General features: G+C 45.5%; 1 protein-coding gene across 1 annotated transcript in view; it reads right to left on the bottom strand.

Annotated features, from left to right (window-relative positions):
• Nucleotides 1–18,995, bottom strand: part of LOC140388495 (mitochondrial mRNA pseudouridine synthase RPUSD3-like) — a 34,880-nt gene extending 15,885 nt beyond the window's left edge. The window contains exons 1-5 of the mRNA XM_072472778.1: nt 18,688–18,995; nt 16,541–16,672; nt 15,760–15,920; nt 7,916–7,960; nt 1,792–1,885 (exon numbers count right to left, since the gene is read on the bottom strand). Coding sequence (XP_072328879.1) covers nt 1,792–1,885; nt 7,916–7,960; nt 15,760–15,920; nt 16,541–16,671 — 431 coding nt within the window. The 5' untranslated portion in view covers nt 16,672; nt 18,688–18,995. The remainder of the gene's footprint in view (nt 1–1,791; nt 1,886–7,915; nt 7,961–15,759; nt 15,921–16,540; nt 16,673–18,687) is intronic.
• Nucleotides 18,996–24,532: the final 5,537 nt, after the last annotated feature.

The following is a 24,532-nucleotide window of genomic DNA, read 5'->3' as shown; positions in this document are numbered from 1 at the left end:
GAAAGTTAAAGTCTCCCATAATAACTACCCTGTTACTTTCGCTCTTATCCAGAATCATCTTCGCCATCCTTTCCTCTACATCCCTAGAACTATTAGGAGGCCTATAAAAAACTCCCAACAGGGTGACCTCTCCTTTCCTGTTTCTAACTTCAGCCCATTCTACCTCGGAAGAAGAGTCCCCATCTAGCATCCTCTCCGCCACCGTAATACTGCTCTTGACTAGCAGCGCCACACCTCCCCCTCTTTTGCCTCCTTCTCTGAGCTTACTAAAACACCTAAACCCCGGAACCTGCAACATCCATTCCTGTCCCTGCTCTATCCATGTCTCCGAAATGGCCACAACATCGAAGTCCCAGCTACCAACCCATGCTGCCAGTTCCCCTACCTTGTTTCGTATACTCCTGGCATTGAAGTAGACACACTTCAAACCACCTACCTGAACACTGGCCCCCTCCTGCGACGTCAAATCTGTGCTCCTGACCTCTATACTCCCATTCTCCCTTACCCTAAAACTACAATCCAGGTTCCCATGCCCCTGCTGCATTAGTTTAAACCCCCCCAAAGAGCACTAACAAATCTCCCCCCCAAATCTCTTCTGCTAATGCAATTAGCATAGCTTGGTTACTAGTTGCAAATCATTCAGGATACATCTTCCCCTCTCCAGAAAGGTTGTGGCAACTGGCAAAGCCATTCTGAAGTTTAATTGGTACAGTAAAATTCATTGTGTAAATTTAATCAGCCTTAACCTCAGCAAGTAGCAGGACTCTGCAATATCTGTCGGTGGATTTGAAATTCCACAAGAGTCCCAATTTATGTTATGATCCTGGGCCAGGATTTTGGTATTACCTAGTTCGGGACCGATAAGCAAGTACACAAAGTTTGAGATTCAAGACACTTGCTAATAAAGAGAATAAAGCCGCAAGGTTCCATGGTTTTTGAACAAACTAAATAAGCTTTATTGTACAAGGTCAGAAAGATAAAACAATTTACAACAGAACATCACTGCTCCAAAGGGCTATCTTTTCCACAACTGCCTGCAACACAAAGCCACCAATCTTCTGCTGCCTTCTTCAATTTCCAGGGATTCTCCCAAGTCCTTGCTACATGGTCTGCCACTCACAGACCCATTCCTGTTTGGAGCCTCTTTCTCTGCTCTCTTGTTAAACTGGGACCTGTCCCTGTCCCCTCTTTGTCCCCTGTCTGGTACTCTTCTTTGACTATGGTACCTGCTCCTCGGTCACCTGATTGGAGTTTTTGCACCATTTTCTTTTTATGGAGGTGCACTGGGCCCGTTCTGGGACTACAAAACTCCAGATTGCGTAAACACCGCCTGCTCCCAGTCCACGCATGTGCAGAAACCCCCGAGGTCTGTGGCATTTGGATTCCTGACCCCCACTCACCAATAAGGTAAGTTGGATCTTGTAGCAATGAGACTTTATCTAAGTTGTCGTCTTACATGTATGTCAACATATAATAGTCTTCTGAATGTCAGGATTACTTCCAGGGAATATCTTGATCTGTGAGAACAGTCTGGAATTGCGCTTCAAAATTTGTGTTGTAAAGGTTGACTTGAAGCTATCACCTCTATATCACTGGTGCCATTGAATACATGTTGCTATAATCAGTATACTGCAATATCATTACTCCACTATTTGCTTTGTTCTGACTAGGTTTGGCTGTAATGTGTTTTGAGTACAGTATAGGACCAGTACTATTGCGCAACCATGCTGCCCTAGATTCACAATACTTCCTAACGAAGAATTGTCAGGATTTCACAATGAAGCCACTTACCTGTTACTTGCTTTTACAATGTGGAGTTCTTTCGAAAGATTCAATCGCTGCTGAAGTTCTGGAAGCAGTGAGGTCAAACAGAGGTCTTCTTTACCTGACGGACATTTAAAAAAAATAAAAAATGATTTGCCTCTTCTAAGCAATGATTCTCATTCAGTCAGCCGTAACTAATCAGCTTTTGTAGTTTGGTTGGAGCTGTCACAACACTAAAATGTCATGGTCCATTGCTGCTCATGTTCCATCTATTTATTCATTTAGCAAATGGAAAGGGAGTAACATAGGAACGGGGTAGGCTATTCGGCCCACCAAGCCTGCTCCACCACAAACAGATCACTGCTGATCATCTAACTCAAAGCCATTCCCCCCCCCACAACTATCCCCATTTTCTTTGATGTCATTGGTATCCAGAAATCTTGCCCTTTGTTTTGAACATACTGAATGATTGAACTTCTACAGCCCTCGGAGGTACAGAATTTAAAAGATTCAACAGCCTCCGAGTGGAGAAATTCCTCACCTCAGTCTTAAATGGCCTGTTCCTTATTATGAGACTGTATCCCTGGTTCTAATGCAGTCAAAGGAAACATCCTGTCTGCATCTCTAGCCCTGAAAGAATTTTGTAAATTTCAATGAGATCACCTTTCATTCTTTGCAATTCTAGAGAATGCAGGCCCAGTTTCCTAAATCTCTGTTCTTAAGACAATCCCAACATCCCAAGGATTAGTCTGGTGAATCTCCTTTGTACTCCCGCTGTGGCAAATATATCCTTCCCTAGAATACGAGACCAAAACTATACACACCACTCGAGGTGTGATCCCACCAAGGCTCTGTATAATTGCAGCAAGACATCTTTACCCCTGTACTCAAATCCCCTTGTGATGAAGGCCAACATGCCATTTGCCTTCCTCATTATTTGCTGCACCTACATGTTAGCTTTTAGTGACCCATGAACAAGAATAGCCAGGTACCTTTGGACATTAACACTTCCCAACATCTCATCATTTAAGGGATCTGTTGCCTTTCTGTTTTTTCGACCAAAGTGGATAACTTCATTCTTATTCACATTATAATCCATCTGCCATGTTCATTTTCTTCATTTAGCCTGTCCAAATCCCCTTGAAGCCTCCTTGCATCCTCCTCACAACTTACATTCCCAACTAGTTTAGTCTCATCAGCAAATTTGGAAATATTACATTTGGTCCCCACATCTAAATCATTCATATAGAATGTGAACAGCTGTGGGCCCAGCATTGATCCTTGCGGTGTCCTACTATAACAGCCTGCTATCTTGAGAATGACGTGTTTATTCTGACTTTCTGTTTTCTGCCTGTTAACCCATTTTCAATCCATACCAATATATTACCCCCAATCCCATGTGCTTTAATTTTGCTTAGTAACCTCCCATGTGGGACCTTATTGAAAACCTTTCGAAAGATCCAAATATATCACACCCACTGGTTCTCTTTTATCTAAGTTACAAATAACATCCTCAAAAAATTCCAACAGGTTTGACAAGCATAATTTCCCTTTCAAAAATCAAGTTGATTCTGCCCATTCATATCATTATTTTCTAAGTGTCCTGTTGTCACATCCCTTATAACAGATTCTAACATTTTCCCCACTGACATTAAACTAATAGGTCTGTAGTTCTCCATTTTCCCTCTCTCTTCTTAAATAGTGGGGTTAACATTTGCTACTTTCCAAGTCTGCGGGAGCCTTTCCATCTATAGTATTTTGGAAGATAGCTACCAATGCATCCGCTATCTTTATCGCCACCTCCTTCAACACTCTGGGATGTAGTTCAGCTGGTCCAGGGGATTTAACAATATTCAATCTAATTTTTTTTTTTGAGTATTATCTCTTTGTCAATACTAATTTATTGTCGTTCTTCATTTTGATTAGTGCCTTGGCTCCCTAATATTTCTGGGAGATTTTCTGTATTTTCTTCCGTGAAGACAGACACAATGTTTTGTTTCTCAGCCAATTCCCGATTCTCCATTATAAATTCTCCTAGCTCCACCTGTAATGGACCCACAGCTGCAAAACACTGCAAAAACACTCCAGAAATTACACTTAAACTGAAAGGATTGCAAGAGGTTTCCCTGTGATGCCATCAGAGAGAGATCATCAAGGTCCCTGTTTGTGTATGTGTGGGGCGAGGAGTGTCTGACCCCAGCTTCTTTGCAGTACTCTCGGTGGGAGAGTTCTGACTCAGTTTCTGAAGAGCATTCAATCTACCCACTTTCTCTAATAGCAATACTAGCAAGTCAAGTCCTCTTAGTATTTTCTTTTAAGTGGTGAACAAAGGATTAATACCAACCTCTATCCCTCCCACTCTTTCCCTTGACCCACATACACAGTTGTCAAAAAGTCCCTTACCATTTTCTACACAAAGGATTCTAGCACTCTTCTTCCAACAAAAAATAAAACATTTCCCTTCCAATAGCTGCCCATGTACAACTAGCTTCCATAATATTCATACTTGTCTTTACAAGATTCTATTGAAACTATTGTTTGTAGTATACATAAACAATTTGGAGGAAGATGTAGCTGGTCTAATTAGTAAGTTCGCGGATGACACCAAGGTTGGTGGAGTGGCAGATAGTGTTGAGGATTGTCAGAGGATACAGCAGGACATAGATAGTTTGGAGACTTGAGCAGAGAAATGGCAAATGAAGCTTAATCCGAACAAATGTGAGGTAATGCATTTTGGCAGGTCTAACATAGAGGGGAAATATACTGTCAATGGCAAAACGTTTAGGAATATAGAAAGTCAGAGAGATCTGGGCGTGCAGGTCCACAGAACTTTGAAGGTGGCAACACAAGTGGACAAGTTAGTCAAGAAAGCTTACAGAATGCTTGCCTTTCATTTAGGACCGTGGACCTGCATCGAGTATAAAAACTGCCAAGTCGTGCTACAGTTGTACAGAACCTTGGTACGGCCGCACTTGGAATATTGCGCACAATTCTGGTCACCATACTACCAGAAGGATGTGGAGGCTTTGGAGAGGGTGCAGAGAAGGTTTACCAGGATGTTGCCTGGTCTGAAGGGTGTCAGCTATGTGGAGAGGCTGAATAGACTCGGACTGTGTTCATTAGAAAGACAGAGGTTGGGGGATAGAGCATAGGGTGTCCTTATATGCCGGTGACTTGCTGTTATGCATTTCGGAACCGAGTGTGTCGATAGGGGGAATATTGGAGCTGCTTTGAGTGTTTGGGTCTTTCTCGGGGTACAAACTAAATCTAGACAAGAGTGAGTATTTTGTGGTGTCTCAGCCGGGGGTGGGGGCAGGAGTGGGGGGGGGGGGGGGGGGGGGGGGGTTGCCATTCCGTAGGGCAGGGACTTTAGGTAACTGGGGATGTCCCCGGGGAAATACTCAGGGAGTCCGGTAATAATAGCTTCATTGAGAATTTGGAGGCAGTTTCGCCAACACTTCGGGTTGGGGGCAGGGTCATGGGAAATGCTGATTCGGGGGAACCACAGATTTGAGCCAGGGAAGTGGGATGGATATTTTCGGAAATGGGAGGAGAAGGGAATTAAGACACTGAAAGATTTGTTTCTTAGGGGTCGGTTTGCAGGTTTGATGGAGCTGGAAGCGAAGTATGGGCTGGAGCAGGGGGAAATGTTTAGATACATGCAGGTTCGAGATCTTGCCAGAAAGGAGATACAGAACTTCCCGGAGGAACCGGCCTCCACATTGCTGGAGGAGGTGCCTACGACAGGGGGACTGGAGAAGGGGGTAGTGTCAGCAGTTTACAGAGCTATTTTGGAAGAGGAGAAGGCACCACTGGAAGGGATTAAAGCAAAGAGGGAGGAAGAGTTGGGAGAGGATATGGAGGAGGGGTTCTGGTGTGAGGTGCCCCGGAGAGTGAATGCCTCCACCTCGTGGGCGAAGTTGGGGTTGATACAGCTGAAGGTGGTATACAGAGCACACCTCACGAGGGCAAGGATGAGCCGATTCTTTGGAGGAGTAGAAGATGTGTGTGAACATTGTGTGTGTGTGTGTGTGTGTGTGTGTGTGGTGGGGGGGGGGGGGGGGGGGGGGGGGGGGGGGGGGGGTAAACACGTTCATATGTTTTGGTCCTGTCCAAAGCTAGAGGATTACTGGAAGGAGGTTTTTAGGGTAATTTCTAAAGTGGTGCTCGTGAAACTAGACCCGGGCCCCGGGAGGCCATATTCGGCATGTCAGACCAGCCAGGGTTGGAAACGGGTGCAGAGGCAGATGTTGTAGCCTTCGCCTCGTTGATCGCCCGAAGGCGGATCTTGATGGGTTGGAGAGAAACTCTCCACCCTGTACCCTGGCGTGGCGGGGGGGACCTATTGTAATTCTTGACTCTTGGGAATTCTTGACTCTTGAGAAGGTTAAGTTTGAACTGAGGGGAAGGATGGAGGGGTTCTACAATTCATGGGCATTATTCATTATGCGCTTTCAAGAACTGGATAACATCGAACATTGGTTGGGAAATGGGGAGGGAGGGTTGGGGGGAGGGGGACTGTGTGTGTTAATGGTGACTATGGGTGATCCCTAATTCCTTTTTGTCATTTGTTTATGTGAACATGCGGGCTAATGTTTGGGGTTTGGTGGGAGGATGGGATCGTTGTTATTGATATGGGGATTGACATATTTGCTACTGATTATTGTTTATTGTTGGTGGGTGTAAATTTGGGAGAAAATGTGAAAAAGGAGGAGAATAAAAAATATTTTTTTTAAAAAAAGAAAGACAGAGGTTGAGGGGCGACCTGATAGAAGACTACAAGGTTATGAGGGGCATGGATAGAGTGGATGGGCAGGCACTCTTTCCCAGGGTGGAGAGGTCAGTCACCAGGGGGCATAGGTTTAAGGTCGGTGGGGCAAAGTTTAGAGGAGATGTGCGAGGCAGGTTTTTTACGCAGAGGGTGGTGAGGCCTGGAATGCGTTGCCAGGGGAGTTTGTGGAAGCAGATACATTCGTGGCATTCAAAAGGCATCTTGACAAACACATGGATAGGATGGGTATGGAGGGATACGGCATAAGGAAGTGCTGAGGGTTTCGGAAAAGGTTGGTATCATGACCGGTACAGCCTTGGAGGGCCGAAGGGCCTGTTCCCGTGTTGTATTGTCCATGTTCTTTTATAAAATTAGTGTTTCGAGCTACTTGAATAATATCACTGCTCGTAAAACCAATTGCTCAGCACAGGAAAAGGAACATAACCCTGGCTCAAAATTGCAATTCTGTAGCAGCACATTACACCTGAAACGTGTGCAATATCACTACGGTTTGAGTGTACGAGTTTGAATCTAACAATCAGAATAGTGTGGGCCCAAGCCAGCTAAGCTTGTAATTATGTGCTAGAAAATAAAGTGATATTTTATACATCTTTTTTTCTGCTTTCCAATGTTCACTTCTCCCTGCCCCTCCTAAAGGTATCAACTTCTTCCCAGTGTCTGTTTCCATGGTGCAGAGTTATCCTACAGTACTCCTTTCACAGAGTATGGTTATTTTTGTGTGAGCATCGTCAGTGAGTGTTAAACAGAAGAATCACTGCTGAGGCTAACTGTCCTGACCCAGCGTATGGACACATACACGTCACAAGTGCACTCTATGGTTCCGTCAATCTGAACATAGCCCTTTATCATTGTCTCCTGGTCGGCATGAGCTATTGCCTCAGTGAATTATTCTGAATGGTTTTCTTCACCCAGGAGCAGAGCAGAATAGAAATTCAAACTCGCATCCTCCCACACATTGCAATTAGAACACTAATTATGCTGTCATTTTCTCCCTTTATCATTTTACCAATGCTCAGTTAAGAGGAAAGCTGGATAGTTATTTCCAGAAATTAATCAGGGGTGTTCTGTAACTATCCACCAAGAGCTGCATAAGGAGAGCTTGGCAGCAAGTAACTCTACATCTAGTTTTTCCTTTCTCCGTGGCGAGGTACTGAGCCCTTATTCAATGCCACTGTATGGCAGCAATTTTTAGATCAGAGCTTCACTGTGAAGGTAAGGGCTGATCTGAAGATACATCCTGCAATTTTTAGAACCCCAATACCTGATATAATCCATACTGGAGTGTTATTTTTAATCTGGTTCAAATAGGAGATTGGAAAGATGACAAACACTTCAACTCAGGAATATGCACATTGTTACCTGTAATGGGAAGCCCTGGAGGTTTATTGATGCCGATCAGAGGATCTGGTAGAGAAGCAAACATTAAGTTAGGAATCAGCTTATTCGGTAACACACACAATACATTAAGGGAAATGCTATCAGCCATGCCTCTGAACACAACGACACAGAAACATGGAGAACACATCTTCATTGCTTAATAAAACTATTTACATGGAACGGAAACCTTGATCTGAAATTGGCTGAAGGGAATAACGGCAAAGAAATTAAGCCTGCAAACTCTCAACGTTAATGTATCTCAAGTTCTTTAAAATGCTTCACATGACTTACAGAACATGCATCAAACAAACATTTATCCCTACTCTTCTGGAGCAGTCAAATCTCTTCAGTAAATACTTGTGTTTCTATACCTGTGAACTTTCAGCATAGCAAGACATAGATGTGAAAGGACAAAGTCACTGCACAAAAATGTAATAAATTATTAACTCTTTTTGTATATTCCCAATGTTCATAATGTTAATTAGATGGCAAATCTTTCCATACTGCACTTTAACCACAGTGGTTCAAATGGATTGCACCAATCCAAATCATTTTTTGTTTTTATTTATTCATTCGTGAAATATGGATATTACTGGTAAGGCCGGCATTCATTGTCCAGCCTGAACTGCCCTTGATAAAGTGGTAGTGAGTTACCTTATTGAACTGCTGCAGTCTATGTGGTGAAGTTACTCCCACAGCTCTGTCATGCAGGGAAAATGATGAAGAACTGTGATTTAGTTCAAAATCAGAATGGTGTGTGACTTAAGAGCAAAGGGTAGGTGTTGATCTTGCGCCACCTGACCTTGTCCTAAGTGGCAGCAGTTACAGGTCTGGAAGGGGTGCTAGAAGTCTTGATGAGTTGGTGCAATGCATCGTTTGATGGTACACGACTGCAGGTATTGTGTGCCAGCAGCAGAGGGAGTTAAAATTGAAGGTGGTGGGTGGGATGTTGATCAAGCGGGCTGCTTTGACTTTGATGCTACTGTAGGAGCTGTACACATCTACGCAAGTGGAGAAGATTCCATCAAATTCCTGATTTGTGCCTTGTAAGTGGTGGGGCTTCAGTGAGCTCAGCAGGTTACTCACTTGAAATAGAGTATCCAACTTCAAAACCGCCCTCGTGCCACAATATATATGTGGCTGGTCCATTTAAGTTCTTAGTCATGGGTAACCTCCAAATATATTGATGGTGGGGGATCGATGGTAATGCCACTGAATGTCCAGGAGAGCTGATTAGATTCTCTTTCATTGGAGATGATTGTTGCTTGCCAGTTATGTGGCTCAAATGTCACTTGCCACTTACCATATGGAAATGGTAGCAAGATGGTGATGTTACATTAGTAATCCAAGTTCAAATCCCACTATGACAACTGGAGGAATTAGAATTTAGTCAATTAAATAAATCTGGAATAAAGTGTTGGTCTCAGTAACGGTGTGCATGAAATTATCAGAATGTTGTCACTGTTTCAAAATAAAGGGTTTCCTGGCAGGAAGTTACAGTCAAATCAGCAGTGATCTTACTGAATGGCGGAGCAGGCTGGAGGGGCTGAGTGGCCTACTCCTGCTCCTAATTCGTACGTTTTGTATGTTGTAAAAATCCACCTGATTCACTAATGCCCTATAGGGAAGGAAACCTGCTGTCCTTACCTCGTCTGTACTATATGTGACTCCAGACCCACAACAATGTGGTTGACTCTTTCCTTCCCTCAGAAATGGTCGAGCAAGCCACTCACTTGTACCAAACCACTCACAAGCACCTTCTCAAGGGCATTTAGGAATGAACAATAAACATTGGCTTTGAAGAAATTGCTCACACCCCGAGAATGAATAATGTTGTTCAGGTCTTGCTCACAGTTTCATCATCTGAGGGTCTCGTCTTAACTTCTGTAGAATCACCATGTCAGGTTTTTTAGTGCCAATTAATCTTTATTAAATCATAACAGAGTAAATGTAAAGTAACACAACTCAAATTAGTGGAAAATTTGATTACTTCACAAACTATAATGCAAGTAAAATTCTTGTGTAACAGTTACTTTTCTTTCTCATCTACAGAAGCTATCAGACGTTGTTTTTCTTTCAAGACTTTCGACAAGATTCTCTGATTTGAACAAGACAAGTCAATAAATACATTAGTGACTGGGACTAAGCACTTTGAAATAACAAAGCAATAACTGCCAATTGATCACATCATCAAAACGCATCCCTAAGATGTCTGAATTGAAATGAATAACTTGGCCTCTCTCTTTCATACTAGTCTCAGGCAAAACAACTATTTCTGTAAATTGTATGAAATAATCAGTATTTATAAACTTAATTTTTATTTTTTTGAGACAGACCCCAACTAAAACAGCAACTGAATTGAAATGGGAAAGTGAAAGGGAGACTTAGAAAGAGAACTGAACCTCTCATTTGCTAAGGGAACAAAACAAACTGAGGTTTGGACACTAAAATGTTCTGGTAAAACTGACCCTGTTTAAAAGATATAAACGGGCACAGATCAGTCCAAGCTGAGCTATTAGCAGTTGAGTCCACTGGTGCAGTACAAGCAGGCTGAAGAGGCTAAATCCAGAAGCTGAGCATAAGCTTCTGCAGCTTTTTCTATTACTTGAAGATAACATTGGTGGGCCTACCGCCACCAGACCAGGTTTAGTAAATTCTGTAGATGGACGCCATTTTTGGTGAAGACTGTGTCATTGGAACTCGGGTTGGTTGTGTGCTGCTGTTGGCTGGAGATCAGACCAATTCCTAGGAGGAGGAGAGGAGGTGAAATTCTTTGCGAGAAAGACAGAGTTTGAAGGACTTAAAGACGGAGCGTGATCACCAAACTCTGAGTGAACTGCTGAACCAATTCGTAATCGGCTACTTAAAGTGCAATTTATAGTTTATATTCATCCAAGAATTTGCCTGTTAATTCATGTTTAACTCATGTTAATTCTGGATGTTAGAGTATATGATATATATTCTTTGCTTTGTTTACTGTCCACTAACAAGGATGTACGTCAGTTATAGCTCTCCAGGGGTACGTTTTATGAGTACAGGGAGAAGGCCAGTCGTCTTCTGGCTCACCAACTCAAACGGCAAGCGGCCTCCAATGAGATCTCTCGGATACTCAAAACGGGCAGCAACCTCCGGCTTTTAAATCCTATTACTGCGACCGGGATAAGTCAGAGCCCCCTGCATGTAAATCGATCATGTCTGACTTCCTGGATGGTCCGCCCATCCCAACTGTTGATGTGGGTAAGAGCTGTGAGTTGGACTCCCCGTTACTATCTTTTTAAGGTAAAGATAGATAGTTTTTTGAAGAATAAAGGGATTAAGGGTTATGGTGTTCGGGCCGGAAAGTGGAGCTGAGTCCACAAAAGGTCAGCCATGATCTCATTGAATGGCGGAGCAGGCTCGAAGGGCCAGATGGCCTACTCCTGCTCCTAGTTCTTATGTTCTTATGTTACGCCCCGATGAGATTAAAAAATGTATTGAACTGATGCAGTCTGGCAAGGACCCGGGCCTGGACAGCTTTCCAGTCGGGTTTTACAAGACGTTCTCGGAACAGTTCATACCCTTGATATTGGGTATGTTTATTGACTCCCTGTATCGGAGTTTATTGCCTCCAACTCTCACTCAAGCCTCTATTTCCTTTCTCCTTAAGAGGGACAAATGCAATTCATACCGATCCATCTTGCTTTTAAAGACGAACGTTAGGCTGCTCGCTAAGGTGCCAGAGCTCCTGTTGGAACCTTGCCCCCCCCAAATATAATTTTAATTTTGGGAACCTATTTGTAGAAGGGTGGTTTGCCAGTTTAGGCAGCTGGCTAACAAATTGCAGCTGCCCAACACTAGCCTTTTTCGATATATTTAGGTTTGTGGCTTTTCTCGTAGGTTTTCTCCTCCTTACCTTTGGCTCCACCTTCCTCCTTGCTTTTAAAAAAAATAGATTTAGAGTACTCAATTCTTTTTTTCCCCCAATTAAGGGGTAATTTAGTGTGGCCAATTCACCTACCCTGCACATCTTTTTCGGTTGTGGGGGTGAGACCCACGCAGACTCGGGGAGAATGTGCAAACTCCACACAGACAGTAACCCGGGTCCTCGGACCTTCCTCCTTGCTGAAGAGGATTTTATCCTTGGCTCAGTCTGGCGAGGGGTCTATATCGTACCTATATGGCTATAGTCTCTTGTCAGATACCGCCCACTAAACAGGTTGAGGGTGAGATGGGAGTGTGAGCTGGGTCCTACACTTATTAATGAGGCTTGGAGGGAGGCTCTTTACAGGGTCAACTCTACCTCCTCACGTGCCTGGTTGAGCTTAATTCAGTTCCAGGTGTTACACAGGACACACTTGACTAAGGCAAGGATGAATGGGCTTTTTCTCAACATAGAAGACAGACGTGATCATTGTTCACTTGCCCCAGCTAACCATACGCACATGTTTTATTCCTGCCCCAAACCTGCCAGCTTCTGGGTTCCTTTTTTAGCATTTATCAGATACTCCGGGTGGATTTAAATCCATGTCCATTGGTAGCTACATTTGGGGTTTCAGATTCACTGCCATTTCACTCTGGGGTAGGGGCAGACGTTGTCACCTTTGCCTCGCTGATAGATCAGAGATGAATATTGCTTCATTCGAGGTCTCCCATTCCACCAGTGCTTCTGCTTGGTTGGGCGATTTAATGTCATTCCTACACTTAGAGAAAATTAAATTCGCTATCGGGGGTCAGCGGGGAGGTTCTGTCTGAAATGGCCACCGTTTATTTTCTTTTTTAAGGATCTAGACACCATCAGCTATTAGGGGGTTTAGTTAGTGTTTAAGTTTAATTATGTGTTTTTGTTTTAGATTTGCTTGTAAATTTTGTTTTTGCACTCTTGCGTTTTTGTTGGTTGATTATTTGCTATTTTATTTTGTAAAACTTCAATAATGGTTGATATTTGCTATTTTATTATGTAAAACTTCAATAAATATACTTTTTAAATGTATTTGCTTTGATGATTCTTGTACAGTAAAAATACTTTTGTTTTAAGCTATGGAATCTTGTGGCTTAAGTCTTTAGTAAATAACTGGGATCTCATATTTCTTCTACATAAAAATAGTTACTGGGGTCTCCGAGACAATGTCTCAAATTAAGATGATTTTTAAAACCTTCATTATTTTGGTCAAATCAAAGAAACAAAAAACATGCTGCACCTTAATTTTTTTTTGATCCGGTGTGAAAATGGTTGTACTGCTGCAGTAGTGACAATACTGTGACAAAATCAGATACTTACCTTGGTTTTGAATCAACAGTTGCAGTTCGGAGCTAGTTTGCAGTGGGTCTCGGAACTTCCAGCCCTGTGGCGGTTAGGAGGTGGCTACAGATGAGTAGTTAATGTTTTTCTGTTCTTCAGTCTAGAAGCCAGCTCTGCGCCCATGCACAGATGAAAAGAAGTCAAACGCCGTGAAAACAGCAGGTCAGATGTGCACCATTGCAGAAAGTGTCCCCCAAGGAGTAAGGCACTGGGAGGAGAACAGGGAGAAGGTCCCAGACTAAGAAAAAGGTTCCAAACCAGAGATTGGAACAGAATGTGATCCCAGGAGAAGGTCTCAGGCAGGGACAAAGACAGGGATTAGATAGAGGACCCCATAAGACAGTCCCAGGTAAGGGACAAGGACAGATATCAGAAACAGATCCTGGTAAGTAAAGTTTGGAGAAAGGGGCAGCGAAGTGAACTCCAAAATTAAAGACAGAGCTGCAGGGAGCAGACCTGAAGGAAAATGGACTTGAGAGAAGACTTGAAGATCTGAGAAGACAGTCAAAGGTTGGTGACTCCTTACTGCGGGCCTTTTGGAACTTCTCCCTGCCTGGCACGGCCAAAGCAGCAATCCAAGTGGGAGCAACCTTTGGAGAGAAATCCGAGACGAGTCCTTTAAACGTGGAGGTTGGAATCCCTCATGGAAAAGACAGAATTTCAGTGAGACTGGTTGGCGCTCTGTGTAACAAGTGTATTGATAGGTTGTTGAGAAATTCATAGAATCTGCTTGAGCCACATTGATCATTTACTTTGGAGTTTGGTGTGTTTGACGACAGTTCACCTGTTTATTCACATGTAGCATAGACATACCCTGAATATTAGACTATAAGCTAGATATGGTCAAATGGTTTATCTTTCCAAATTTGTGTGTGTCTGCGAAGGTACAGCTGGGGTGAAGGAATATTGAATAATTGAATTATTTTCTTGTGTTTGTATTGAGATATTTCCAAACCGTCTGTTGTAGCATAGTTCATTTTTCTTGTTTAAGACATTTCTTATTCTTTGTGTTTAAAGTTCATCAGAGAGGCGGGCGGACGCGCTTGCCTTTGCCTCCCTGATCGCCTGCCATAGAATCCTGTTCGGCTGGCGGTCGCAGCACCGCCCAAATCTGCAGACTGGCTGTCCGACCTCTCGGAATCTCTCCAAATGGAGAAAATCAAATTCGCCATCCGAGTGTCAGACGACGGCTTCCACAGAACGTGGGAGCCATTCACCCAATTGTTCCAGGACCTGTTTGTGGCCAACGAACGAGAGGAAGAATAGCCAGGTAGCCAAGAATCAGGGAGGAGTAGCCGGGGCATTGGGGGGGGGGGGGGGGGGGGGGGGGGAGACGACAGGAAAGCAGGGGGGGGGGGGGGACAGCTAAGCCTACGAGTAAAGAAAGGCGAACCACGGGAGGGGGGGGAGGGGAGGGGAGAGGGAAGAGACGGGGAACAAGAGAGGAGAATCAGGGAGGTGGGGGAGGCAGGGAAATGAGAGCCGGAAGGAAGGCACGGGATACAATAATGAACAGGGCATCTCCAGGAGTAGGGAACGAGGAGAATGAAGACGAAAGACAGGCGGAACGGCAGAAGTGGCGGTGAGCGAGAGACGGCAGCGAGATCCGTCCGGGAGAAGCAAGCGACAACAACACCAAACCCATTCGAGTATTGCCCACTGTAATTGTCTCTCCGGCACCCAAATGTATATTTACCTCTCCAGTCTCCACCCCCGCCTCCCTCCCTCCCGCAAACAGTCGCCTACTTATGTGTTGTAAATAATTTTGCCAGTTGTACAGAGTTGCTGCTGTTGAGCTGGTGCACAATACCCTACCAGTTACCCTATTTTACTTTTTTTATTGTATTTTTTTTACTATTTATTATTTTCTTTTCTTTGGCATGTTTGGGTGTGCCCTTCTCTTCTATATATGTGTGTATATATATATATATATATGTTTCTTATCCTGTGTACATAACGGTAAATATACTTTGTTCAAAAACCCAATTTAAAAAATTTATTTTTTAAAAAGTTCATCAGACGACTCTTGTGAATTTGTTCGGTAACTTTCCTCTATGAACAGAAAGAAAAATAGGATCTATCAAGCCAGGTTCCACTCTATCTGACTTGTCCAGCATTAAAATCAGCTGAGATTGTAACAATACTTCAGAAGCTGGGCTGAGAGGCACATTTATTATATCAAAGTAACAGAACTCTCTATCTAGCCTGTCCAAGAGATCACTAACCTGGGAATACTGAATATTGACAGTGGATGCTGAAAGTTACATTCCTTTGCTGTACCGAGTTGAAGGTATTGACTACTTACTGGAGTAAAGTTCCACAGACACCTTATGGTATCTGACCCACATACTCACATAAAACAGTAGTGACCGACAACATAGCATTTAACCAGAGGCAGCATAGATGAGACTCCTGGACACACAAAGGGCACACAATTTGTCACAGGTCCTAATGCAGGTATAGATTTACAGCCCTACGAGTATGCTGCACACAGCTTTTCTTTAACCTCAAAAAAGGTGGAGTTGATTTGACTGAAATTGTCACTCACTTTCCTGGTACACCACACTGGTTGCTAGCATGTCCAGGAGGTTGTCTCTGGTCAGTTTCTGGAGCACTGGGATACCTGGATCCCGGAGGATATTAACAGCTTTGTCTTTTTTCAAATGCTGCCCACGTTTCTGTATCTGTTCCTTTAGCTGTATATCATACCTAAAAAGAAACAGGGATATAGAATGAAATATAAAGCAACTGTACTCTTTTCACTCCTCTCTCGACTTCTAAATCCAGAATCATCTGTCCCTCTGGAATTCCCAGCTCCAGTTCTACCTGTGTCAGTTTTTCAAATTCTAATCCAGCCGTCCCTCCGCTCACAACACTGCCTGCATTTTATCCCTTATAGGTTCCTACTTATTATCCTCATAAGATGAATTAACACTCTAATATAGTTAATGGTGCTTTTTGATCAAGCTGCCAAGAACTTACCCTTTCCCATCCTCCCTATCCACCCACTATACAATGGGAAACTTCCCATGGGGAGGTCCACTATCATTTGAGACACGGTATGAAACTTGGGTTTTGTCATTGCAAGACTAATACAACACCAGTGTACATCCCTGCTCTGCTGTTCTTCGACAATTCCACTGTTTAAAATGCCCCTCTGCGTATGAGCTCAGTTTTGCACATTATTGTGATTCTCTGACAATACACTAAAGACATCAGTTTGCATTCCCTTGTCTAATAATGGTTGGAATGTTACCCATACATTGCTAAGTATTAAACTGTGCCTGGATAAAATAAAATACTGGGAAATAAATTATTTACTCACTCACCAGGACACTGGACTAGAGAGGTGTAATGCTGAGTCAGTCACAAGTCTTCTTATGGAAAAACAGGAGTGTCCATGCATGACTGCTGTCCGAGTCATATTTCCTGTCCAGATTTGTTTCCTTATGTGATTCATCCTGAAGTGAAACCACAACTACATGAACAACTCAACCGCAGCAGGGTCAGCACAGTGGCACAGGGGTTAGCACTGCTGCCTCACGGCATCGAGCACCCGACTTCGATCCCGGCTCCGGGTCACTGTCCGTGTCGAGTTTGCACGTTCGCACCTTGTCTGCGTGGGTCTCACCCCCACAATCCAAAAAGATGTGCAGGGTAGGTGAATTGGCCACGCTAAATTGCCCCTTAATTGGGGAAAAAAAATAATTGGGTATTCTATTTTAGAAAGAAAAACTCAACCGCAGTTGAAGCTCATAGGGCGGCATTATATTCTCAGAACCTTTCTTATGTCTTCCAGACAAAGCACAAATCACCCTAAGTTATGCCTTCATCTGCCTTAAATAGGGGAGTGGGACTAATTGGAGAGATTTACCAAAGAGCCAGCATAGGTAGGTTGAGTAAAATGGTAACTCTCAGTGCTGTATCATTCTTTGATTCTAAATATAACTAGATTCTACAAACAAAGAGGCCAATAAAGTCCTGAATTTTAATAAAAGTTCAGTTGTGGAGAATTTGCCATAAACAATGACAATCTACAGCATCGTTAAATATTAGCAAAATTACTTGGGCTTCCTATTCCTCCGTTTGCTTATGTAGATCAGTGTTATCCCCACAGCATTACTGGCAGGAACCAGATTAATCTCATTGGTAGGCAATGCAAGTGACCCAGATGCTATTCAATGTTTTATCCTCGTAACATGTTTGACTGTATAACTATTAGCCTAACAGACTCAATGCTACAAGCAGAACCTATGTTACAGATAAATTATAGAAATAAATTTATTCTAAAGTTAGCAAAAACCAAGCCAGAATAAGTTACTCATCCCGGATGGCATGCACCACTGGGTGTTGATGGAGCTCAGACAGGAAATAGTAAAGGCCCTAATCATTTATTTTAGTCCTGGCTAGATGTGCAATTTTTGCCAAAATCTAAATAATCAATTTAATATTTCTGTTTAAGGTTGGAATGAAGAGATGTTTCAGATGTGGGAAAAATACATAACTCTTGTTAGGGATTAATGCTGTTTTAGAAACAGGAATTCATTTCAGCCAACACAGATTAAAGGTAAATTATGTTTGCTGAATCTAATAAGAGTTCTTTGGAGAGTTAATTGATTGGATACATACATGGATTTTAAATGTTTTAATGAGGTCTGTAACAGAAATACCAGCATATGGTACAAAAATGAATGTTTCTGATCCATCAAGCATCAAAAAGGTTAATGGGTTTTGCCAGATGGAAAGTGGAACACCACAGATGTTAGTGCTGGGGTAATCTATATTCCTCATTGAACATCACTAAAACAGGTGGTCTGGTCATTGTCACCATGTGGGACCATGCTGTGTTTAAATTGGTTGATATACTTACCTACTCTACTGGTTGTAAGGCACTTTAAGAGCCAAGGTTGCATGTGAAATCAGTATAAAAAAGCAAATTTTAATCCTTTCCAGTAATACAAATAAGTGTGCATGCAGAAAATGTGCCCATGAAAAGATGTTGGCAGGTAAACAGTGAAGACTGTAGAAGACTCCAGAAGGAATGGGTGGCACAGTGGCTAGCACTGCTGCCTCACAGCACCGGGAACCTGGATTCAATTCCAGCCTTGGCTAACTGTGGAGTTTTTTGTTCTCCCAGTGTCTGTGCAATTTACACCCGGGTGCTCCGGTTTCCTCCCACAGTCCAAAGATGTGGTTGGGTGGATTGGCCACGCTAAATTGCTCCTTAGTGTCTCCCAAAAAAAAGGTTAAGTGGGGTTACTGGGTTAGGTTGAGGGCGTGTATCTAGATAGAGTGCTCTTTCAGAGGGTCGGTGCAGACTCAATGGGTCGAATTGCCTCCTTCTGCACCCTGTAGGGATTCCATAAAAAAAGAATAATTGGCAGACAGGTGGCAGATGCAATTTAATGTGGATAAGTGTGAATGAATACACTTTCCAAGTTTAAAAAAAATGTACACACAATGGAAAGATGCTAACCTGAAAAAGTGTGAGCACAGATAAAGTTATAAAGTCAAATTAGAAAGAGGAATGCTGGATAAATATTTGAGCCACAGGAAGGTGCAGAGCAATGTGCGGGTGGGGGGGGAAGAGTTTTCCAGTTGCTCCCGGGAGGGTAGACTTGGATCCAATGGTCCCATCCGAGCGTTTCTAACCAGGCAGCGGTTCCCGGAGACTGGCTGCAATCGACTGCCGTTTCTCACTGACTCCAGTTCCGCCTCCCGGTGCGATTCATCTGGATAAATGTCTAACCCGCACCTTCCTGAGCTTCACTTTCTGACGGCCGGTCAGAAACCGGAGCTCCGAGGATTGGTTCCGGCCGCCTCCCCCTGAGGGAGCCCAGGATGAAGTGCAGCAGCTTCTTGTGTACGAGTCCCTCAATATATACCATTCATGGTGGTCTGCACCTCCTGTTTCTGCTTATTACACTACATCCAACGTTACTGGAGTGAATGGTTTTTTTTGAGAGAGAATCATTGACATAGATTGCAAGATTAAGTGGTCCAGAGGGTATTTTTTAAAAGCGTAATCCAAATAAGTTAGTCAGAAAGGGTGACCATCATTGAGAATAAACCATAACTGGAAGGTCCAAGCACACCTGTTTATTTAGCATCATTCTCAAACCCAGCTCAGTCACTTCCCAATCACAAAAGCACTCTATACTCAACTCACCCCAATCCCTGGGCGCGATTCTCCACTCCCGCGCCGGTTGGGAGAATCGCCGGGGTCGCCAAATTTTCCCGCAACGCTGGTCCGATGCCCTCCCGCGATTCTCACAAGCGGCGAGAACGGCCCCGTCGAGTTCCGTGCGGCACAGGCACCGCAGCCCCGCAAGATCTGTCTGACATCTTCTTGCGGGGCGTGTGGTGTTGGGTGTTCTGACACACAGATGAGCCAACACAGTTGCATATGGTACAACGCTTCTTTATTTAAACTTACTATTTACAGTTTGGTCTTTGCACTCTGCACGTGGGGGGTTCCCTGCTTGTGGTGTTTTAACAGCTCTTTCTTGTTCCCTTCTCCCCAGACCTACTGACCACCAGGTGTCGTGCTCGTGCTTTTTATGTGGTTGGTGTTCTTGTCTGTGATTGGTTGTGGTGTTGTGTACTCTGATTTGCCTGTTAGTGTGTCCATCATGATGTGTGTGTTTGAATATCATGACATCCCCCCTTTTTACAAAGATATGTGCCTACGTGGTAATAAATATGATCGTGACGTGAGTGCATCTAAGAGTGTGTGTGTGTGTGCCGTGTGCAGCATGTGCATATGACGGAACTATGTACATGGGGCGATGTCGGGTGCGTCACATGAATCAAGTTGTACCATAACATAACATAAATGCGAACGAGAGAAGAAGAAAAAAAAACTTGAACAGTTGTCCAGTCAGACGACATCTGGAACGATAAACAACAACAGGTTATCATGTAAAATTGTGCAACTTGTTAAACATATGAACTGTATTATAAGTCCAGTCTAATGGGCTTGCGACGAATTCGGGTTGACCGCCTCAAGGGTGGATCAAGAACCACCGGCTGCTGTGCAGGCATGGCCATGGGTGGCGATGGAAAGGGCGTGATGTGCGGCAGCTCCACAAAGTCATCCTCGGAAGCCTGTTGAGGATCTGGCGTGTGCGTGCTGTGTGGCTGTGAGCGTGGAAGTCGGCGAAGGGCGCGCCGATTGCGGCGACGCACGGAACCATCCGGCATGCGAACCAGGAACGAGCGGGGAGCCACTTGTCGGAGGACTTCGGCCGGTGCTGACCAGCCACCATACGGTTGATGGACGCGTACTTTGTCTCCGGAGGACAGGGGGGGCAGGTCCGTCGCTCGTGTGTCGTACCGACCTTTCTGGCGATCACGCTGCAGTTGCATGTTCCGAAGAACCGCCTCATGGTCTGTTGTCGGTGCCAGGACGGAAGGTACCGTCGTCCTGAGGGAGCGACCCATTAGTAGCTGCGCTGGCGAGAGGCCCGTGGATAACGGGGCCGATCGATAGGCCAGCAAGGCAAGGTTAAAGTCCGATCCGGCAGCAGCCGCCTTGCACAGGAGCCGCTTGGCGATGTGGACACCCTTTTCAGCCTTCCCGTTCGATTGTGGATGCAGAGGGCTGGATGTCACATGAGTGAAACCATATGCTGCGGCAAAGGACGACCATTCACGGCTGGCAAAACAAGGTCCATTGTCTGACATGACAGTCCTTGGAATGCCATGGCGAGCAAACGTTTCCTTGCAGGCCCCAATGACTGCGGACGACGTCAGATCATGGAGAGGCATGACTTCCGGGTAGTTGGAGAAGTAGTCTATAATAACAATGTAATCTCTGCCGAGCGCGTGAAATAGGTCAACACCCACCTTCGCCCAGGGGGACGTCACCATCTCGTGTGGTAGAAGTGTTTCCGGAGGTTGCGCCGGCTGAAACCTCTGACAGGTTGTGCAGTTGAGCACCATGTTGGCTATGTCTTCATTAATACCCGGCCAATATACCGCCTCCCGGGCCCTTCGTCTGCATTTTTCGACACCCAAGTGGCCTTCGTGTAGTTGATGAAGAATCATCTGGCGCACGCTGTGCGGAATAACGATCCTGTGCGATTTCATAAGGACCCCGTCTATATTGGTGAGATCATCTCGCACATTATAAAACTGGGGGCACTGCCCTTTTAGCCACCCTTCTGTCATGTGGCGCATCACTCGCTGCAGAAGGGGGTCAGTCGCCGTCTCTGCGCGTATGTGGGCCAGACTAGGATCATCAGCTGGCAGATTTGCTGCTGTCAGAGTCACGTGTGCCTCAATTTGACGCACGAACCCCTCCGCATCTGGTGGTGTGCTCACTGCTCGGGAAAGAGTGTCCGCCACGATGAGTTCCTTCCCCGGAGTGTAGATCAGTTAAAAATCGTACATCCTGAGTTTAAGTAAGATGCGCTGGAGGCGAGGAGTCATGTCGTTCAGGTCTTTGTTAATGATGTTGACCAGGGGGCGGTGGTCAGTTTCGACCGTAAATCGTGGCAGGCCATACACATAGTCGTGGAACTTGTCCAGTCCAGTTAACAAGCCCAGGCATTCTTTTTCGATTTGCGCGTAGCGCTGTTCGGTAGGGGTCATGGCTCGTGAGGCATACGCAACCGGGGCCCATGATGACGTGCTGTCTTTTTGCAGGAGTACCGCTCCAATACCAGATTGGCTGGCGTCTGTTGAGATCTTTGTAGGGCGAGTCGTGTCAAAGAAGGCCAGCACTGGTGCCGTGACCAGTTTGTGCTTGAGCTCCTCCCATTCCCGCTGATGCGATTGGTGCCAGTTGAATTCTGTCGATTTTTTTACAAGATGGCGCATATTTGTTGTATGAGAAGCCAGGTTGGGAATGAACTTCCCAAGGAAGTTGACCATGCCCAGGAATCTTAAGACAGCCTTCTTGTCAGCCGGTCGTGGCATGGCTGTGATGGCGCTAACCTTGTCTGCATCGGGACGGACCCCTGACCTTGAGATGTGGTCCCCGAGGAATTTCAGCTCCGTCTGGCCGAAGGCACACTTCGCACGGTTGAGACGCAGGCCATTTTGTCGTATGCGGGTAAAGACACGTCGTAGACGATGCATGTGTTCCTGCGGAGTGGTGGACCAAATGATGATATCGTCCACATATACACGTACCCCTTCGATGCCTTCCATCATCTGCTCCATAATGCGGTGGAATACTTCAGATGCCGAAATGATGCCGAATGGCATCCGGTTGTAGCAGAATCTGCCAAAAGGGGTGTTGAATGTGCATAGTCTTCGGCTGGCCGGGTCCAGTTGGATCTGCCAGAATCCTTTGGACGCATCCAATTTAGTGAATATTTTGGCTCGCGCCATCTCGCTGGTGAGGTCTTCTCGTTTCGGGATGGGATAGTGTTCCCGCATGATGTTGTTATTCAGATCTTTTGGATCTATACATATACGGAGCTCGCCAGAGGGCTTCTTTACACAGACCATGGAGCTGACCCATGGCGTGGGCTCCGTGACCTTGGATAGGACCCCTTGGTCCTGAAGAATCTGCAGTTGTGCCTTGAGGCGGTCTTTGAGTGGCGCAGGAACCCTGCGAGGTGCGTGAACGACAGGGATGGCGTCCGGTCTGAGTCGAATCTTGTACGTGTGTGGCAATGTCCCCATGCCTTCAAAAACCTCCTGGTTGTGAGCAAGGAGGGAATGGAGATTTGCGTGGAACTCAGCATCCGGGAAGTCGGATATCTCATCTGGAGAGAGAGACATAATGCGCTGTACCAGGTGAAGGACCTTACACGCCTGTGCGCCCAGTAACGAGTCCTTTGATGAGCCGACAACTTCGAAGGGGAGTGTGGCCGTGTACCTCTTGTGAGTCACCTGTAGCTGGCAAGATCCTATGGACGGGATGACGTTCCCGTTATAGTCAACCATCTTAAGCCGGGATGGTGTGATGGGTGGTTTGACCTTCATGGCCTGGACTGCAGAGTAAGCAATCAGGTTGGCGGATGCGCCGGTGTCCAGACGGAAGGCGACGCGCGATCGGTTGACCGTCAGGGTGGCACACCACTCATCGGCTGGATTGATGGCATTGACCTTGTTGACATCAATGACGGAAACTCGGAAGGCATCCTGGTCATCTGCATCACTTAACTGGAAGTCTTGATGCGTGGGCTGGACGGTCCTGACTCGTCTGCGAGGTTGTCGAGGATGCGCCGGATCCATGGGTTGAGCCGCACGACAGTGGGCTGCGTAGTGGCCCATCGTGCCACATCTGTGGCACTGTCGGTTTTTTGCAGGACATTGCCCTTTTAAGTGTCGACCTCCACAATTGCCGCACGTCATGACGTCACGGCGTTCGTTGCGCCACTGCGCATGCGCAGTGCGATCTTGCGGTGGGCGCGCCTGCGCAGTGCGTCCCTCGTTGTGGCCGTTATTTTTGGCGCGCACCTGCGCGGGAGACCGCGAAAAGCGCGGGAAGCGGCCGCTGTCGTCCAGGCCGTGGGTCGGGAAGTAATCGACGGCCTGGATGCGTTCGACGTCGTGGGCGGCCTGGCTTGCCGATTCGACGGCTGGGGACCCCCTCCGTGCCAACTCGGACGCCTGAAATCGGGCAAAACGGCAGGTAGCATTTTCATGGAGGACACAGGCTTCCACAGCAGACGCTAAGGTGAGGCTTTTCATTTTAAGAAGCTGCTGGCGTAGGCCACTAGAGGCAACGCCAAAAACAATCTGGTCCCTGATCATGGACTCTGTAGTGGTGCCGTAACCGCAGGACTGCGCTAGAATCCGGAGGTGCGTCAAAAAGGGTTGAAAAAGCTCCTCCTTACCTTGCAGGCGTTGCTGAAAGATGTATCTTTCAAAACTTTCATTTACTTCAACTTGAAAGTGCTGGTCCAGTTTGAGGATGACCGTGTCATATTTGGCTTGGTTTTCGCCTTCTTCGAACACCAGTGAGTTAAAGACATCGGTTGCGTGCGGACCTGCGTAGAAGAGGAGCATTGCAATCTTCGAGTCATCCGAGACATTCTGTTTTTCGGTGGCACGGATGTACAGGTCAAATCGCTGCCTGTAGAGCTTCCAGTTGGTACCTAGGTTCCCCGTGACTTGCATCGGCTGCGGTTTGCCGGTGTGGTCCATGTCCAGAATGGCAGGTTAGTAGGCAGGTATCGATCCACTCCTGTACCATGTGGTGTTGGGTGTTCTGACACACAGATGAGCCAACACAGTTGCATATGGTACGCTTCTTTATTTAAACTTACTATTTACAGTTTGGTCTTTGCACTCTGCACGTGGGGGGTTCCCTGCTTGTGGTGTTTTAACAGCTCTTTCTTGTTCCCTTCTCCCCAGACCTA

This window comes from Scyliorhinus torazame, chromosome 13, assembly GCF_047496885.1.
Source record: "Scyliorhinus torazame isolate Kashiwa2021f chromosome 13, sScyTor2.1, whole genome shotgun sequence".
NCBI classification, from domain to species: domain Eukaryota; kingdom Metazoa; phylum Chordata; class Chondrichthyes; order Carcharhiniformes; family Scyliorhinidae; genus Scyliorhinus; species Scyliorhinus torazame.
The sequence above is the reverse complement of the archived record's forward strand: the minus strand, read 5'-3'. Positions and strand labels throughout refer to the sequence as shown.